The 19908-nt window shown below is 42.3% G+C and overlaps 2 protein-coding genes across 3 annotated transcripts in view; one reads left to right on the top strand and one right to left on the bottom strand.

The window, feature by feature from the left end:
- The window catches only part of CPAMD8 (C3 and PZP like alpha-2-macroglobulin domain containing 8), a 1947746-nt gene that overhangs the window by 603345 nt on the left and 1324493 nt on the right, over positions 1–19908 (top strand). For both annotated transcript variants that reach the window (XM_069649211.1, XM_069649210.1), the window contains exons 17-18: positions 2932–3093; positions 19572–19714. In XM_069649211.1, coding sequence (XP_069505312.1) covers positions 2932–3093; positions 19572–19714 — 305 coding nt within the window. The remainder of the gene's footprint in view (positions 1–2931; positions 3094–19571; positions 19715–19908) is intronic.
- The window catches only part of LOC138571718 (uncharacterized), a 662275-nt gene continuing 645457 nt past the window's right edge, over positions 3091–19908 (bottom strand). Inside the window, exon 5 of the transcript XR_011303894.1 lies at positions 3091–3806. The gene's annotated coding sequence lies outside the window, so the exon portion shown is untranslated. The remainder of the gene's footprint in view (positions 3807–19908) is intronic.

The following is a 19908-nucleotide window of genomic DNA, read 5'->3' as shown; positions in this document are numbered from 1 at the left end:
TTGGGGTTTAATTTTTTATCCTGCCAAGAGTGACACTCTTTTACCCTCACTCTTGGGCATGATTTGAGTGTGTTTCTTTGACTCTAGATGTGTTTAATGGGCTATGGGGTCTTTTACTCCATAGGGCTTCATGTGTTTTTGTCATGTGTGTTACACAGCACCCTCAGTGCAGTAACACAGGGGTGTCATAATGACCCCCCAGTATAGACTCCATACCCTGGGACTGACTACTGTCTCCCAGGGCATGTAAAGTCACCATTGGCTTTACTAGTCTTGAATTCTGAACAGAACCAGTACAAACCATCATATTGTGGACATACTGGCCGGGGCAATTCGATTGCCCCGGGGTCTGTTAGTCGAGGGGGCACGTCTCCGTCCTCCCTGATCGAGTTTTGGCTGGTGGCAGTGGATACTACTTTTTATATTCAACCGCAAATATTTCTCTATGGGATTTTCCCATTGTTCGAGGTTACTATCTTTATTTATTTAATTACGATAGCCTCGAACATACCGCCGGTTTATTTAATTATTATTAATTCTCCGGTTGCTATTTTTTGCCAAAACTCGGTTCTAAAATGGCGTTTGTGTTCTCTTCTGTGACTCCAACCCAAGTCGAGCCCTTTGTTCCACTTTTTCTCGGGCTTCTCCACAGAAGCTCTCCAAAGTGGTGCCACTCTGTCTGGGGTACTTAGGAGGGGTGGAGGGGGATTTAGGCACCCTGGACTGAGTTGCCTAGGCAACTCAAGTCGCACTCCATCCTGATTGGCCCAGGTGGTGAGCCGGCCGGCTCACCACTTAGCATGTTTGAATGACAGCTAGGCGGAGTGAATGGGGGTTTTCTGCATAAAAGCAGGGCTTTGGTGACTGGAACTTCAGAAGTCGCCACAGGACCTAAGAATCCGACGAGGGAAAAGCTGAGCCGTCCTGCCACGACGACACCACCGGTGGAGCCCTGCTGGACCGTCTCACCACTTTTCCCAACGACAGAGGAGATCTCCCGCCGGAGAGTCTTCTTCCTTTGACTGGTGGGGATAATCGGTTTCACCGTCTTTTCGCCTTCCCGACGCATCTCGTGGCCGCCTTGCCTGTGCCAAGCACCCTGGCAACCGGAATACCACGTTTTACCACGATCGCGAAATTAAGGGTAATACCTTTAAGCGGAAAACTCTGCGGCTGGTTTCTTCCTTGGCAGTGCAACGACCTTCATCTTTCCTCCAAGTCGAGATCTTCTCTTCCCCTGGACGACGACAAGACTTGCACCCGCTGCCAGGAACAACTGCCACCGCTGGAGGATCCTTCCCACTTAAGGTACTGTGTGCCGCCTGGCTTCCCTTGCCATCGACTGTACGGGGTAGATTTAGCCCCCGGCTTTCGAACCTGGGTTAGCCTGAGACACCCTGGCTAAACTTTTCTCAGCCTCTCTAAACTCTTTTCGAACTCTCTGCAAGACTTTTTAAGCCTAGTGTAACTGTGTGATCTTGGACGTATTTGTGCTCTGCTCTCTCTAAGAGTGGGCCCAGCCTATGGACTTTGGCTCACAAGTGACTTTTGCCCTTCTGCCTTGCTAACAGTGTTCCTAAATCTTAGAGTGGTGTACCTTTCCATATTCTGTCGATTATTATTTTTTTTTTATGGGGGGGTTCCCAGGGATCCCTCCCGCCCCCTGTTTTCCTTTTATAAAAAAGTTTTTCATACATGCTAAACCTAAAAAATATATAAATAAATAAATTAAAAAATCGATCCTTTTTTCGGTCCTTTTACTGTTGATCAAAAAGTCATTCGATCCTTTTGATTCGAACATTTGACTGGACACCGTTGTAGGTATGTGGACTCAAATGTCCCTGGGTGTCTAGTCCTGTATAGGCTATGGTTAATAGGTCCTGTATTTTCCAGTCTTGGTTGGTTGTAATGGCCTGTTAGGCTCTGTGTTCATGGTCGTCCGTATACAAATCCCTCGTTGGAGCTCTGCCATAACATATCTGTTGTACTCTGACTGTGCAGGCCATGGAAATCCCAGGCCGAAAGAGCCATGATCATATATGGCCACATCCATATCACATACATTCTCCCATAGTAACAAGGCCCAGCTACAGCACCTTACACTGGCTTTTAAACAGGGATAGCCTGTAGTCTGACAACTGGAGCATAGAGATGCTTTGCACACTGAAATTGAATATGAATGCCACCAACCAGTAGAGCTCCTAAAATCAGCTATGTGAGACTACACATACAAATGAAACCGGGTACATTGTGTAACATAGGAACTTAGGATAGCTCAGGGGAGAACATTGGTAATCACACCCTTGAGAAAGTTCAGGAATACAGTTTGTAAAGGAAAAATGAAAAGAGCATATAGTGTAAGTTGCTGAAACACTGGTTCATTGGGCCAGTTTAAAACCTAATTCTCACAAGCTGTGTCAACAATTCCTTCCCTTTCTACCCCTGTTACTTGCTCAATGCCATGGGAATGTGAAGGAGTGGAAATGGGTGGCTTGAATTTGACAAGAGTCAGAGTGAGACCAGATATGTAGGTGAATGGCACTACAAATGTATGGGTCTTCCCTTGTTCACCCTTAACTTCCCTTTTCACTCTTCATAGGAAATAGCCATACTGTCAAGTCAGCTGGGCAGAGAGAAGAGCATATTGAGCACCTAACAAGAATGCCTATACCACCCAATATTGTTGCCTCTGTTTCGTATGGACCCTAGCACTTCTTTAATATCTAACCCAAACTCCTCTTCTAAACAGGCACCATTCATCTGGCAAAATGTTGGATACCCCTGAAATTAAGTGTTGTGAAAAATTCAATAAACACAGTAATAGTAAACAAAGTACCAATGCACTTTGACAAATTTAAAACAGTATTTCAGTGATGCTTTGTTGTAGGATGGCAACATTCTAAAAGGTTTAATATTATCATTTCATGTCAGATCTTTCAAGATTTGTCAGATTATGACGTTTCTGATGCCTTTGGAACCACAAAAGAAGATGGTCATTTCTGGTGGCCTGGCCTCTCTTCCCGTCGACGTAAACGTTCCTCTGTGTTCCCCTGGCATTGGGATATCACCAAGGATGCCCGCTTTGCATTTACGGTAATAATGAAGCATTTTCTCTTTTGCATGGTACATATCACATTCAAGTTGTTACTCCTCGCATCCAGATATGCACAATTAAAAAAGTGATTCTTTACATCACATATAACTGTAACTAAATGCAGTTCATATTTTACTCTGCAGCCAACGGATAACATGTCAAATGTAAATATTGTTGTAAATCTGTCATTAGTTAGCAAAAGAGGCCCTGGGAATAATGTTCAAAGTGGACGTATATTACACATTTTCAGAAAGCCCAACCCTTTTACTATGTGAACATTTGAAAATGAAATAGGTTACAACACAAAAGAGTACCAGGGTGCAGAGGCCAACCGGGAAATCCCCAGAGTTCCCTATATGTCATTCCACCACTGTTAGTTAGCTCATAGAATGTTTTTTGTATTGTATGGGGATTATTTAGTAAAGACTACACCTAAAGGTTGATAGACAAAGCAACGCTTCACATCCCTATAACTATTTAAATTCTGTGAAGAATATATAACAAATATTTCAAATTAGTAAACTTTGCAAATATTGTGTGACTTGTGAAGGTTGGCGATTTATATCAACATTTATTAGTTGTTCTTATTTTTGCTTTGGCCTACTAATCATGTCTGGCAGGACAGGTTTTCTTTTGCTGCTTTCCCTCAAGAATGTGAACTGATGGCCCTGGTCCCCATCCTCCATCAAACACCAGGCATCCATGAATATTCCTCAGAGAGAGAGAGAGAGACAAGAGAAAATCAGACGTCTGGGAGGTTCTCAGCAGTCTTTATAAGCTGTAGTTACAAGACACGCTCTGGACACACTCAAATACATTTTGCCTTTCCCCTGCTTTTATAGTGTGGTGTACACCAAGCCTACATTAGTCATAGCTGGCATCCACAATTTACTCTGACGCACAAAACTGATCAGCTTATTTTAGAATTGGCTGGACACATTTGTGACAGTTCTCAACTTCTGCCAAAAACACCTTCATCACATCAATATTTACTCTACAAATGATTTTTGAGGTCCTGCCAAGTTAGTTAGAGCCTTATACTGTTGGAAAAATAGATCAACTCTGTTATATGGTGCCAAATAATACAGCTGGTTTCTCAAAATGGTGTGCATGAAGCACATTGTGCCCTCCTCATTAAGAACATAGATACATGTATCCAAGTTTCCCTTGCTTTATCTGGCTTCATCTTTAATCTTGTCTGCTTTTCCTGCCAAGTTCCAATTTGAACCTCACAAACCAAATTACTTCACCGCAAGATGCAGCCAAAGACTATCTCCAATGCATCAGCCTTTGTTGCTTGTCTGAAAACTCTTGGCATGAGTCATAGGGCCTCATTACGAGTCCGGCGGTAACCTGCCGGTTTTTCCGGCTCGGTTATCGTCGGACTCATATTACCATTCCGCCTCCATGATTCCTGGAATTACCGGGGCATTACAACCCCGGTGACCCGGGAATTCCGGAGGCGGAATTCAGTAAATCCCCATTCCCATTGAGTCCCATAGGACTCAATGGGAATGGGGACCATGGAAATACCGGCACCATCTCGTGATGGTGGCAGTGTTTCCATGTCTGCCTGCAGGCAGGCAGTGTTAAACCCGCCAGGTCAGACCTGGCGGGAATGACACCTCCGCCTGCAGGACTCGAGATTAGGTGATCCGGAAACGATGATGGCGGTGGGTTTACCGCCACCGTTATTTCCGGACCGCTTGACTCGTAATGAGGCCCATAGTCTCTCACACCTGAAAACCATGTTGTACTTGAGTTTTATCTGACACTGTATTTATTCTTCAGAGAGCTATTATTTATTTAAGCATCGCTCACTTTGTATCCCTTATTCATAATATATCTTTATACACGTATGGTATGTGTGTGATATTTAAAGCACCATTCATTTCCTGGGTCATCCTAACCCAAATATGCGCAGTGCCATATGCACTTTTTACCTTAAATAAAGGCACTATAATCCTGATTTCTGCAATAATAGAACCATTTGATCTGCCTATAATGTTATCTATACTCTGTGGAGGGGGGAGGAGATGGCACCCCCTATACATTTCCCCCATATGGACGATATTCGGCCAGTGTTCAATAATTGACCACTTCATCCAGTGTCCACCCTCCCCCATATGCAGTGTACCTATGCATCACTATCTCAGTCACCCCCCTCAATGTAATGCTCTATCACAACATGGGAGGTATCATAAAAGACACTTCTAAAGAATCAACAGTGTATTCAACCATATTGTATTCTCCTAATCTGAGATACATATGTATCTCTTTTCTGTCAAAAGACCATGGCATATGTTTCGCCCTCTTTTAATCTTTTTATGTACTTATTCACAAACAATAACTTTGTTTTGCTCCTGTCTGCTTCCCACTCCTGTTACCCAATTAAGTATTCAATTAACACGTACAACAAGTGATTTCAGCCACCACGGGAATCAGAAGAGATCATTTAGAACATTTGCTCATTCCTTGAGGGAACCCACTAGCCCATTTTCTACTGTTCCTTCCACGTGCAACATTTTATTATTTATATGCATTTTCTTCTTCCTCCCACCCCACGACACTTCCTTGTTCCCTGCCCTCTCCCTATGCACATTTAGTTTCGTCTTCATCTTATTCGTCTTCCATCTGCACATCTTCACCTGATTCTTTATTTTCCTTATTCCAAGTCCAAGGACTTTCTCAATTCAGTCCATACTTTCTTTTATTTGTCTTTTGAGCTACTTTGCAGCATGTTCAAGTGCCCCTTAATTCATAGGCCAGTCTTTTTGGATTCACTGTTTTGTGACACAGAGGACTCAAACTCTCAATCTTCTGATTTGTATAAAATAGTGAGTCGGGGCATTAGATTGTTTATGGGGAACACAAGGGTTTTAGTTGCAACTGGGCATCTGGCTGGGTCCCTCAAAACCCTTTTTACGACATTATGGGTGATTTCTCCCTGCTTGCAGGATCAGTTGCCTTCAATCACCTGGAGTGCAGGTGCTGCCCATCCATCTGTAACATAAAAACTGGATGAGTCTCTTGATGAAGAATAAGTACATTTTTTATCATCAGTACTGCCTACTCAAACCTCAGCCTAATAATAACCATGTCCTTTTCATTTAAGCACTCCTATCACCTAAAAACAATTGCTACTGAACTTTCTCTTTTTCTAATATAATTCAATGGCTGCTTCTTTCTATTATGCATGATTAATTTATTTATTGGGAGAAGTAGAGAGAAGTAGATTTTGGAGATATGAAAAGAGAGTCCCTGTTAGATATGCTTATAAGGAGAGGGGGAGGGGCATGCATATCTTAGTGTTACAAATGCTTTATATGTACTGGCTGATACCTGGATGTGTCTATGACCTAAAACCATAAAGCACATACATTTTCTTTCCTTTAATTGGCCAATTGGGTTTTCATTTTATATCTTTTTATAGTGTGCTTCTTTTCTAAGTGACAAAGGAAACATTTTCTCTGTGGTTGTGTCATTCTTCACACCAGTATAGTTACATGGTCTCCTTCTTTATGACAAAAATAATAAAAGACAAAACAAACACCGTAACAAATTCACACATTTTTTTTTTAAAAGGATATGGGTTCCTTGAGCCGTTCCCCTTCTTTCTTCTTGGCGTATCTATAGCTAATATGGTTTCTTGCTTCCTGTAGAAACCAAAATAGAGGCAAAGTCACGATAAACTAGCAGTTATTTCCATAAAATAGGACTTTGTTTTTTCTTTAAAATGATGTTGCTGAGGTCATCTCTTGGTATCCTCAGCCCAATAAAATGCAGGGGTGTTTTCCTGAAAAATAAAATGATGGTGCACTTTTAGTCTCTTTTGAATTGTCATAAGTGTAGTGACAGGCCTGTTTTTAATCTCTTCTGCTATGCTAAAAATGTCCTCTGTACTTTTGAAGCCCTCTTCCTGATGGCGTGGGACTGCAGTTTCTTCTTTCTTTGCTGTATTTATTCTGTTGAGACATAATTAACATTTTTGTTGCCCTTCCTACACTAATTTTACCTACCCGTGGTATTTGGAAACATGCACTGATCCTGTTAAGGGCATGCAAGTGTGGCATATAGCCATACACTGTTTTGACTATCCTTAAAGTTTCATGCTTTTGCCAAATGTATATATTTGACAATCCTTATCAGGATTACAAAACGTTTACTAGACCTTTTTTCCAAAAGTCTTCTTCATTCTCTTCATTAGATATGGCCATACTCGTATATATGTACTATTCTGCGCTCACACCTGTTTACATCTTTCTTGGGAAAAATTCTACCTATTTAAAAGGACTGTATCTCTTACTACCTTTTTTCTGTTCTCACCTGGGTCTTCTTACTCCTAATAATGATCAATAGGGTTATTCACACACTTACTGTGTCAACTGGTACTTGCCTTTTCTTTCTCTACTGGCCTCTAGTACTTATATTTGTCATAATGTTTCTTCCCATTATATTGCTATACTGCACTGAGGCCATTGAGACATTCTTCCTGTTCTCCAAAAATGACAATTTATTTCATCAACATCTTCATATGAACACAAACAATGTTATTGTTACTTACTCTCATATGTTTTTTAAAACTTCTCTCATACTGTTAGATCAATCTTGGCCATCCATACCTTCTTGGCCTTTCATTAATCGCATTTTATTTTTATGAAATATACTACACTGATCAATTTAAACAACCACCATCCATTGTTGCTCATTGTTTGAGAATTGGAATATTTTATCCACACCTTCCTCCAGCACCCTTTTCTCACAATATGTTTTGCTTCTTTATTTACACATTCTATCAACTTGTGTTTTTGTTGCTTTAATAACCATTCATTTATTCATCCTAATTTATTTGTTTTTATTTCACCCCCTGGATTGACGTCAACCTTTTGGTTAGGAAATTTTACTTCAGCGCTTTTGGTTTTAACTGCTTATTGTTATCTTATATTAATTAGTCTAAACACAACACAAACTCTTATATTTCAAATATTATTCCTTACATGTGTGTACTTTTATTTTGTACCCCTATGTACATTTTTCCTCCTCTGTTTTAGTTGATGTATTGTCATCTCTTTTTGTTACCCCTTCTCGGAATTTAATGCACATCTCCTATTTGGCCTTGCCAGTAGGAATCCTACCACTCTTTATAGTGCTTTATAGTGTTTTCCCTTTCCTGTCTCTTCTTACGCCTGTAAATTCAAGGTATCCCTATCTCTCTTCCATTTATGGTCTCCAAAATCGAGCTACTCTTATCATATTTTAGCAAGACATAATGTTCCTAACTGCTATTCCTAATGTAAAGCGAAAGCATCCTATATGTATGTGTGTGTGTGTGTGTGTGTGTGTTTGCATGTCTAACCTAATTATCTCTATTTTTCCCAAGCTCATGAAAAATGTCTTCTCTTTTCATATCTCCAAATTCTACTTCTCTCTACTTCTCCCAATAAATAAATTAATCATGCATAATAGTAATCCATATCATTCTCAATAATTGTGCCAAGCCTTCCTTGATTTCCTTGTCAGCTTCCAGCCTGCTTGTATTTATTCATAAATATGTTTAATTTAAACAAACCCTGCAGAAAATCTAGAAAATGCACTCCTTATTCTTGAAAATCATATTAATCAGGGTGTGTGCTCTATAAGAAAATACTCCTTTAACCTAATGGCACACTCCTTTATATGTTCAGGCCGTAAAATACTAATATGATTTCTTGTGTGTTTTCATAACTAATCCCTAAACTAGTGCATGTTATCTCCTTCATTATTTACTGAGATCTCTCCTCAACACAACTGTTAAATATATCATGCCTTTTTATCTATATTGTGTGTAACCTTAACCCTGGTGCGTTTGAGAGTACTTCCTCTCATTACTTACTGCTTCCCCATTCTAAATATAAATGTTTGCATCAATACATGCACTTTTAACATTGTTGCTAAAAAAAGGTGTTTTATCTTATTAATTCTTGCTATTTCCCATAAATATTCATTGGTCCTCATTACGACCCTGGCGGTACGGTATGGATGGTGCCGGTATGGCACAGGCAAGGTCCATACCGTACCGCCTTAATCTGAGTTTCCCTCACAGATCCCTGAAAGCCCGCCAGGTCTGACCTGGCGGGCTGTGCGGCACCCACGAGGGCCACTCATGGATGCACCGGCACCGTTATAAACAGTGCTGGTGCATCCATGCTCTTCATCCCCACTCTGCTCTATCGGGCAGAATGGGGATGAGGAGCATGGCATTACCGCCACCTGCGAATGGGCAATTACCGGCCCATTCAACTCATAATGGGGCAGTAAGTGCCCATTCGCGGGTGGCAATGCCGGATGTGAGTTCGGCAGTACCGCCAAACTCGTAATGTGGCCCATTGTGCTTAATATGGTATCATTCACTATTGTACTAATCTACTTTTTAATGTAATTTGCACTCATAATTACATTTTTCTTCTCTGCGACATATTTCAGAAATTGATTTTAGGCAATATTTCTTTTTTAATGCCTCTATGCTGTGCAGTGGGGGAGATGCTGTCCCTCCTCTTGAAGCTTGTCTAATTTGTGTGGGTTTGGTGCATATGCTTGAGTCTAATATCCTTATGACTCTATTTTATTGTGGTGCCTATCCCATTCCTCCTCTCTCTTCCTTAATTACCAATATTCTCACTGTTCTGGTTACTTATAGCACTCTCCTGTGCTTTCATTTTCAATCTCTCTCTTACTTTTGCTCTCCTAATCATTTTATATCACTTTCTCATCCTCCTCTCATTCTGTAATTACTTTCCCATGTCCTTCTGCTGACATACTTCCTTGCCTTTTGTTTGAAAGTCTATGAAAATAAACTGAGTATCTGCTCATCCCTTGGGTAGCGCACTGAAACTTTTTAGCGAAACACCTTTCCTTTTTTCCCAATAATTTTCCATTAATGCATCTAGATTTTTTTTAATGGTTTCTTTCCATTTACTTTTCCTCATCTGTGTAATTGGCCATGCATGCTTTATGAAATATGCTCTTTCAAAATGTTGCATTTATCAATAGAAATAGGCCTATATTGCTTTAAAATGAGATTAACAAATTAGGGGTACTCTATTGTGTGCCTAACAGAGAAAGTATCTAACATTAACTCCAAAATAACTAACAAACCCCTTAAAATGGGAAGTCGCTTGTGTGATTTAAAAAAGTGACCTAATGGGATCTCCTTAGTTCACATATGTGCAATGACTGGGGACAACTTCTAGCAGTAACAGTAAACTCACAATATGGTTTAATCAGATATCTTGGCAAAACACCAATCGTTCAAAATATATACCTTTGCTTAACTAAACAACCAGGGGTTTAACTATCCCACAATGCCATATAATTCAATGAAGTGCTTCTCTAGCACCTGGCTTCAACAGAACATGCACAAATACCATGAAAAATGCAGTTATCAAAACCCACTAAATTGTCAATTTCTTCAACTGGTGTTTGTCATACGAACCTACAGCTGAGCTTCCCTACTCAAAAAAACACAAGCATTACATGTGTGTATCACAGAAATCCCTAAAAACGTCAGTACAATGAGTTCTGGTTCAAGGCTATGTTTTCAGAAGGTTGCGAGGCAGCCCTGGCTCACTAACAACCTTTGTATACAAAATATGAATATTTCAAAAATGCACAAATAAATCATTACTAGTTCCAAGAAAACCAAAAGCTACACATTTCTTTTTAAAATCTGTCTCAGTTCTCAATTTATTCCATGCATGCTCATACATGCATTAGCTCTAGTCCTACTCATCCCCACTCATTCTGATCATATTTTCATGAATTTTTATTTATTTTTCTATTTCAATGTTAATACACATACATGCATTTGTTATTTCTCTAAGCATCCCGTAATTTACTAGCATTTTATAAAAGTATTGTCACTTTTGCTAAAACGAAGAGCATATTCCTCTTTCTTTATGCAAAACCTCCTTTCCTCTTCTTCCCCCAGAAACTCACTGTCTTTAGAGCTCTGGTTCTCTCTTGGCTGGACTACTGCAACAGCCTCTTTCTAAATCTGCTTCCTTCTACTCTCAGCCCTCTGCAACTCATCCAGAACAGGACTACGAGACTTGTCCTTGGCCTCATGCCCAGGGATTGTATCTCTCCAACACTGAAATCTCTGCATTGGCTCCCAGTGGCTGCAAGGATTAAGTTCAAGACCCTCTGCATTGTCCACAAGGCCTTCTGGGGCCTGGATCCTCAATACCTCCAAACTCTCTCTTTGTAAATACCTTCCTACTCGAGCTCTTCGCTCCTCCACCTCTAACTCTCTCAGGGTCAGTTGCTTCTCCAAGCAACTGGTTGGTGGTAGATCTCTTTCTTCAGCTCAGACCTCCCTCTGGAACAGCCTCCCTCTGAAACTCGAGGAGAACCATCTCCGGTTCCGGAAGCACCTCAAGACCTTCCTCTTAGCTTCTGCCTTCTCTCTTACTCTTCCCTGCTGATTTCCTGTCTGATAATGCACTGGTCACCTGGCTACCCTGTGATTTCGGGCCCAGGTCCCTACCCGCCCAGTTGCACACCTGCACTGCCTCCCGGTAACCGTTGCACTTGGGTCCGTATCCGTAACCTACAGTCCCCCTACCTGCACTTTTGGACACCTGCTGTCTGAACTTAGCCTTGCACATGCCACCTGCTGGCCACACTTCTTGTTGTTGTTTTCATCCCATGTACAGCACTGTCCCCTCCCCTTTCTCCTGGCACTTTTCCCCTCCTGGCACTTTTCCCCTTAGCTGTATTTACAAGACGCGCTCTGGACACACTCAACAACATTTTGACTTTCGCCTGCTTTTATAGTCTGGTGTATACCAGCCCACATTAGTCATAGCTGGCACCGGCAATTTTCTCTGATGCACAAAACTGATAAATTTATTTTAGACTTGGCTGGACACATTTATGACAGTTCTCAAATTCTGCCAAAAACCCTTTCGTCACATCAATGCCTACTCTTTATCTGATTTTCAAGACCCTACCAAGTTAGTTAGTGCCTTATCTTGTTGGAGAACTAGATGCACTGTATTATATGGTGCTAAATAATACAGTGGTCTCTTAAAATGGTGTGCATGAAGCACATTAGCCCTCCTCATTAAGAACATAGATACATGTATCTATGTTTCCCTTGCTTTATCTGGCTTCATCTTTAATCTTGTCTGCTTTTCCTGCCAAGTTCCAATTTTAACCTCACAAACCAAATTACTTCACTGCAAGATGCTGCCAAATCTCCAATATATCAGCCTTTGTTGCTTGTCAGAAAACTCTTGGTATGAGACATAGGGCCTCATTACGAGTCTGGCGGTAGCCGTGCCGGTAAAACAGGCAGGCTGCCGCTGGACCCGTAAACTGTTACCGGCACCGGGCTTGCCAGTAACACAGGGGTATTACTACCCCGGCTGCCGGTAAGTCAGGCGCCGGTAACTGTGTTGTTCCCCATTCCCATAGAGTCCCATGGCATTCTATGGGATAGGGGACCACTGTAACACCGGCACCGCCAATGATGGTGCGGGTGGGTGCCGTTCCGCCAGCCAGGGCAGACTTGTCTGTCGGGAAGGCAACCCGCCCGCACCCTCGTCATTTGCCAGTCTAGAAATAAGCTTACCGGCACCGTTTTTTCCGGACTGGCAAACTTGTAATGAGCCCCATAGTCTCTCACACCTGGAAACCATTTTGTACATGAGTTATCCATTTTGAAATATATCTTTGTCTGACACTGTATTTTCTCTTCAGAGAGCTAGTATTTATTTATTTAAGCATCTCTCACTTTATACCCTTATTCATAACATATCTGTATACACTTATGGTATGTGTGTGATATTTAAAGTACTCTTCATTTCCTGGGTCATCCTAACCAAATATGCACAGTGCCATATGCACTATTTACCTTAAATAAAGGCACCATAATCCTGATTTCTGCAATAATACAACCATTTGATCTGATTATTGTGTTATCTATACTCATTTGAGGGGTCAAGGGTTGGCACCACATACACATTCAGTTAAACCCAAATACTTTGCTATAGTTTGATTCCTGACCTGACATTTTGAAGGTAATGTAAGGAACGCATGGTGGCAACAGTAAAGACAGACACAAGTGATCACAGTTCAAGGGTGTTTATTAAACTGCAAAGGCAGGTTGGAAAAACGACTAATCTAAACCTAAATCTAAGATGGGATCAAGTTTCGACCATCAAAAAATAATGAGGCAGTCCTAGTGGCCTTGTGTCAAATAAAAGGACCTATACTAAGAAAAACCTATTGCCAATCCTTACACTAAATACAAAAAGAAGTGTTGGATAAAATTCTTTGTGTTCACAAATGATAAGTCAGGATGCGGTACTTGAGGTCGCCCTTCCCCACATTTTCACACAGGACAAGGGTGTATTTTGGAGCACAGCACACGTTCAAGCTTTCCGAGCACGAGCTAACAGTACTGCTTTCAACAATCAGGGCATTCAGTGGTTAAGTCTCTTTTCTATCAAAAAGTCTCTTGCTGCTGTGGGCCTGATGTATTCAAATAATAAACAAAAGTTCAAAGTTCCTTTCTGTTTGCACGTAATCTTCGGGTGATGACTGTTCACCCCTTGCATTTCCCTCGTTCTGGCTCAGACCCTTCTGGCATTCACAAATCTCTGGGTGATGACTAGTCACTGTTTGGATCTCCCTCGTTTAGACTCAGACACCCCTCGACTGTTCGCCTCCCTATTTCGGGTTCACTATGTTGCAACAGTTTGCAACTCTGGATGGGGGCTGCACACTGACCACAGCCAGTTTCAGCACAGACGCCAAACATAAAAGGCATAATTCGGTGCACATTTCAAACTACCAATAAACATTGCAAGAACTATGGATGTTGCCTGTGGGAGACCCCAAAGCGCAGTGCAAGCAGGAATGCCCCGTTTCCATTGGGTGCCAAGCGAAGCCGCAGGGCAGCGTGTCGGGCCCATAGTGACTAACCAGGGAAGTGATCTTCTAGGAATTTCGAGGCTTCCTTATGAATAGTGAAGAACTAGACCTTTTCAGCGTGTTCAACTCTTGAGTTTGGCTGGATATAACATAGAGTATTTGACTCCCACTTCACGGAGCCGTTTGTTGGCAGCCAGAAAGGTTTTGCGTTCTTGTTGTACGGCAACTGAGAAATCGGGGTAAAGGTGGATCCTGGCAGAGCCCAGACCAGTTTCTCCTTAGTCTAAGGAATTGTCCCATGGGTAAGTTATACTTCAAGTTCTTGGGATGGCTGCTCCTATAGTGTAGCAATGTATTATGGTCAGTGTGCTTCTTGTATAGGGTGCACAGCAATTTGGCATCTTGTACCTTAATAGTGAGATCCACAAAATTGATGGCAGAGGGGCTGCTGGTGATGGTGAATTTTATTTCCGTTGTTTGGATGTTCAGCCAAGCATAGAATTTGTTAAGTGCCAACGAGGTCCCTTTCCAAATGAAAATGATGTTGTCAATATATCTCCTCCACAAGCTTCTGAAGAACACCCATAAGAGAGCTCTCAGCACCTTCCGGGAAACCCTACTACAACCTAATACCAGGATCTCTGAACAGAACATCATTTCATTTGTCACCACCTTTTGTCCAGACACTAATAAGATCAAGAGGATAATCAAACAGTATTAGCCGCTGGTTCAACTCAGCTTACCCAATGAACTAAGACCTAGGAGGGCACTCAAAACTCTCCAAAAATGGCAGCGAAAATCTCACGAATGCCAGGCTGTCAAAAAAGACCACAGGAACTATGCTCTGGAAACTTGGGGATATATCGGGACATCACCCCTGTGGCACCTGCCACTGTCTGTAGATTCACAATTAAAATCAAGACTTTCAAAGTGACAGGCAAAGATTGGATTATAAGACATTTTTCTAACTGCAAGACCACAAATGTCATTTATGTGATTGAATGTCCTTGTGGCCTCAGGTATGTGGGCCAGACCAAGAGACCGGGCAATAAGCGTATTGGGGAACACCGTTCCAGAATACGTTGCAGGACACTTACTGTGCCCCTGGTATCGCACTTCATTGAATACCAACATAGTCAAGACAACCTTAAATTGTGGGTTCTGGATAGAGTCCAAGATAATACCAATGTCAGTAATGCCCTCAATCACAAGGAGGCATGGTGTATGTTCAAACTCCAATCCATCCCCCTTGCTCTGTGCACTTTGTTAGCCCTTTACAAATCTGGCAGTGACTTTAGAGTACCATTCAGCAACTCCACGTTGTTTGCTGCTACGAAACATAATTGTTGCTGATCCGTTCCACCTGGGTCCTTGACTTATCTTTTTTCTATTATAAACCCTAAGTTATCGCACAGTTGAGCCCTCTGCCGCTTGCTACTTAGAGCGGCTTACCCCTCCGCCCCTTTGTACTGGTGCATATACTGTTTCCAACCCGAAAGCTCTGTCCAATGGGGCAGCGCTCCGATGGTAATGCACGTACACATTGAATGTGAATACTCTTCATTCACGCATGTGAGCCCACCTGGTATTTCAGACTCTATTCCAGCATGCATGTGTTCTGTCCATTACGAGCAGCTCCTACACAGCGGCCCGCGCTTGAGCCGCCAGCATTGCAAACTATGCAGTTGCTCCGCGCAGCACAGGTAAGCAATCTTGTGCTACTTCCACCATTTCAGAGCCAACTAAGCTCTCAGATCATAACCTCATTCATATGTCCTTCATATGTCCTTCCTTCCAGAGTGCTTCAAACTAAGGCGCATTTCCTTGGACAACAGGGACTGCTGCTCTGCCCTGCACAGCCATGAATACTCCATTCTTTGCTCGAGGACCTCCCCCTAATGACACCCTGTTGCCGTCCCATAGTGGTGCAATCCCAGCCCCCCCCTCCTTGCCCTACAGAACTAATCTGACGGGCGACCCCGACCCCCAGGACACTTGCACAAGGTCAGTGGTACCTACTTAGGAAGCCCTGTCTTCCCCATCTTCATTGATTGTTCTACCTGTCCGTCCAGAACCCACTATGTGGGTTTCTTTTTATCCCAATAGTTTTTTCCTCATCTAAGTTATCACGTGTGCTCTTGTTACAGAGAGACACAATCGAGCACCTGGAAGAAGGCACCATGAACTACAGCTAAAACGTCTAAGGACTCAGCTAACACCAAGCTAGTTTATCCATTTTGCACCCAGGGAACACCACCCCGACGTAGACCCAGGATTGGTCACTTTTACCCTGCAGCCAGACCTATGTTAGGTCATTTATGAGGACACGTACATGAATATTTTGTTGATGATGCAGTAGTTGTTTGTTTATGCTTTTGTGTTTGTTCATAATCATGTCATGCCATGTTCTGCACTGTTTTGCATTTTAATAATTAGAAGTCACTACAACAATGTACATAAGAACTGTCTTAAGGCAATCTACGATACACACACAATGCACTGTCTGAAAATTGTGGTTTGACCTTGTGTTCTTTTTCAAATGATGTTTAGTAATATCTATGCTAAACAGCTGTTATTGGTAGACATAGCACCATGATGATGATCTTTTGTTTGCCATCAAAAGTAAGAATAAAGCCAATAGCACAGCTAATTTGAAAAGGCTGCTCTTATTCATACTAGCATATGTTATAGTTTACTTCAATTGCTCTATAAATATATACACTCAGTATTAGACTGTGGATGGGTCTTTCAGGCAGATTTATCTCTGCCAACACCCTGGACTAATACCAAATACACAACCAAAAGTATAGTAAATTTACAAATGGCAAGACCTCCTTGTTTGTTAAATTTCTAATCTTTGCCCTCAGTCCTGCCAATTAGGGCTCTCCCTTCAGTTAGGTTTGCTTTTTCCCTAGAGGGTTGTATTTTCTCTGGTGTAAGCGTGCAGGGGTGTGCCTTCGCGTGTCCCTGGCAAGGTGGCTCTTCTTCTTTGATGAAGAAGAAGAATGGTGTCTGAAGGAAATGCTTGAGGAGCAGGACCTGTAGCAGTGCTTCTCCTGCTTCTTAACATTCCGGGTTGGCAATCGGACAGCTTCTCTCCTTCGTCCTGTATCCAGAGACTTTGATATAGTTCTTTTGGCATCCATTTGGCAAAAAGTGAAGTGTTTTGCGGCACTCGCCCATAGAACTTTGGGATGAATGGATTGGAATGACAAGCACTCTTGTACAACGTGTTCCACCCCAAACAATATCCTGTGGTGGTCGGAGACTGAAGTCTTCCCCCAGCAATCCATGCATGGCTTAAACCTAGAGGCTTTGCATGGTTTAAACACAATGCAGTCGGAAATGCTAGAATTGTTGGCGTTCCTGAAGTGTACATTGTGCTCAGAAAAAAGAACTGAGGTCAAAGGGTGTGGTGGCTCCCCATATAGTGGCAGTGGTGTCATATCCGTCGTGGGGAAAACACACACTGAGCAGATCTGATGAAGAGCTGTGATGCACCCCATTGTGGCGACAATGTTTCTAAAGAGAACGCGTGCTGGAGATCATCTTAGGTGATAAACCCGTGGGAGGGAGGGATCCATCATGACAGAACCTTCACAACTGACCCTCTTTAATCTGCGCTCCTTTAGTGATGTAAAATCATTGCAGTTGCTAAAGATGGCCAATGGTGTTCAATCCACTCACTAATGGGCGTTACGTGACTTTTCTCAGCTAAACTAACATCTGTGATCACAGAAGGGGGGAGTTAGAGTTAGAGTTGGGGTGTGGGGAGTGGTGAAGGCTACGGCAACAAGACTGTAGGTGTGAACGGCTACGGGGTGGGAGCCAGTGGAGAACAGCTTTAGCTGAACACTGCTTTTGAACATGGTGGTGTATTTTTGGTACGTAAAGAAGTCTACTGTACAGCTGATCGTTCCTGTCTGTGCAAATATGCACCATGCAGTCAACAATAACAATAAACAATGCACATTGAAGCTTATTTCTTGTGCTAATTTCCAGTACCACAAAAGCAGACTATATACAAACACAGTGAATAAATCAAAGCAAAAGCAATAAAGACTAAAGAAATGGAAACCAATGCATTCAAGGTGTACAAAAATTACTGCATCGGTAGCCAGACAAGAGCTGGTACATTGGCAGGGCCAGTAGTTTTAAGAATGTGTATAACGTTGTTTCTATCTTGGTCCCACCATCCAACCGTGAACTTAGACCATATTTTGGCGGTACATTTAACAATAATGAAGGTAGCTAAGACAGTAGTTATACAGCTTGATATCTGTTAAAGATTCACATGCAATGCAGAGAACAAAAAACATTAAAATAAATAATTTGGCAAGGGATTACACAATACATACACGTAATTAAAAGAGGGTTATAAACATGATCTTGAAATGACGCTGCCCCTTTAAGGGGATGTGTCCTCCCACGCGCACTGCCCTTTTAATGTGGGCCCTGACTGTGTCATGACCCAAGCTAATAAAAGGAGCCCCTGCAGTCACGTGCTGCAGACTCCCAAAGAGGAACGACTGGTCCATCTCTCATTTAAGCCTGCAGGCCCACACCCGTGTGCACACGGGCCTGCTGCTGTGGGACCCTCATGCCAGTATGGTGGCAGAGGTCTGCATGGTCATGGCTCACCCTACCCACACCCCAGAAGGCGCTGATGCCCCATATCACCGTGGGGCCTGCTGGATGCCCATAGCAGGCCCCCCACCATAAATCGCTGTGGAGGGCTGGACAATGTCGTATGGAGGCTTTTTCACAAAGCTGCCCATGTCCATTCACACTTTTTCAATTTATAAATAAAAATAAACTAAAATCGCAGACCCAATCGGTGGAAGGCAACATATGCATTGTATGGGAATCGATAACCAATGTCAAGTCAAACTACAGTCATGGGTTGATTACTTGTTTCATTGGCGGCAAAGGAGACATCACAGGAATTCTAAAGGTCCAAGTGCAAGGTATCAGATGCATTTAAGGTAACATATTAGGCACATGTCTCACAACTATTCCATGCGGCATCAACTGCACAGCGAAGGTCTGCATGAAGTTATAGATGGATGCTCTCTTTTGAGAGGTCATTGGCCTTGTGATTGCTTTCTCATTTGCCCACGCAATTATAGTAATGGAAGAGCTCTCCCTCAGATATCAGTGTGGGCAGTATTTTTCTTTCTAAGCAGCACTTCGAAGGGCCGTAATTGTGGCAACCAGAGCTATATCAAAAGCCTGTTCTTATTGATCACAGAGCTGCAGACTCCTATGCTTCCTGTGGTTCATGATGATTCTGAGTGCATTGCAAGAGTAGGCTTGCCTTGGATGACGCATCCCCTGTGCATTGTTTGTTGTGGTGCATTGTAAAGTATGAACATGCTGCCTTGCATCTGTTTAGAATTCTAAATTACATGTATTCTTAAAGTCAAAGTAATCGCCACAAACTTCTGACAGGTCGTTCTGCTTTGTGTTATAAATACTAAGACTACCTTCAACCACAATACAATAGCTTTGTGCCTTTTAGAACAAGCTTGTCACAGCGATTTTATTTTTTTTAATCTAGGAAACTGGCCTAGTCGTAATGACGGATTTGGTGAGCTTGAACCACAGGCAACACGGTGGTATGTACACCGATGAGGCAGTGCCAGCCTTCCAACCACACACAGGAACGCTTGTTGCCACCAGGAACTCAAAGAGTGTGCCCAGGTATAGTGTGATTTGCGACATTTCACGTTGAAATTTGACTCACAAGTCTCTATTTTCCAAATAATGTCTAGATTGTACTTGCTCGTTCGTATACTAACATCAGGGGTAGTTTTTTGGCTTAGACACGGCTTAGACACTTGCATTTAACTCTTAAGTGCTGAGCTATTATTCATCCTTATGCAAAAAAGGACGAA

This window comes from Ambystoma mexicanum, chromosome 1p (genome assembly GCF_040938575.1).
Source record: "Ambystoma mexicanum isolate Mex_15411 chromosome 1p, UKY_AmexF1_1, whole genome shotgun sequence".
Lineage (NCBI taxonomy): Eukaryota > Metazoa > Chordata > Amphibia > Caudata > Ambystomatidae > Ambystoma > Ambystoma mexicanum.
Note: the sequence above shows the minus strand (reverse complement) of the source record. Positions and strands in the feature narration are given on the sequence as shown.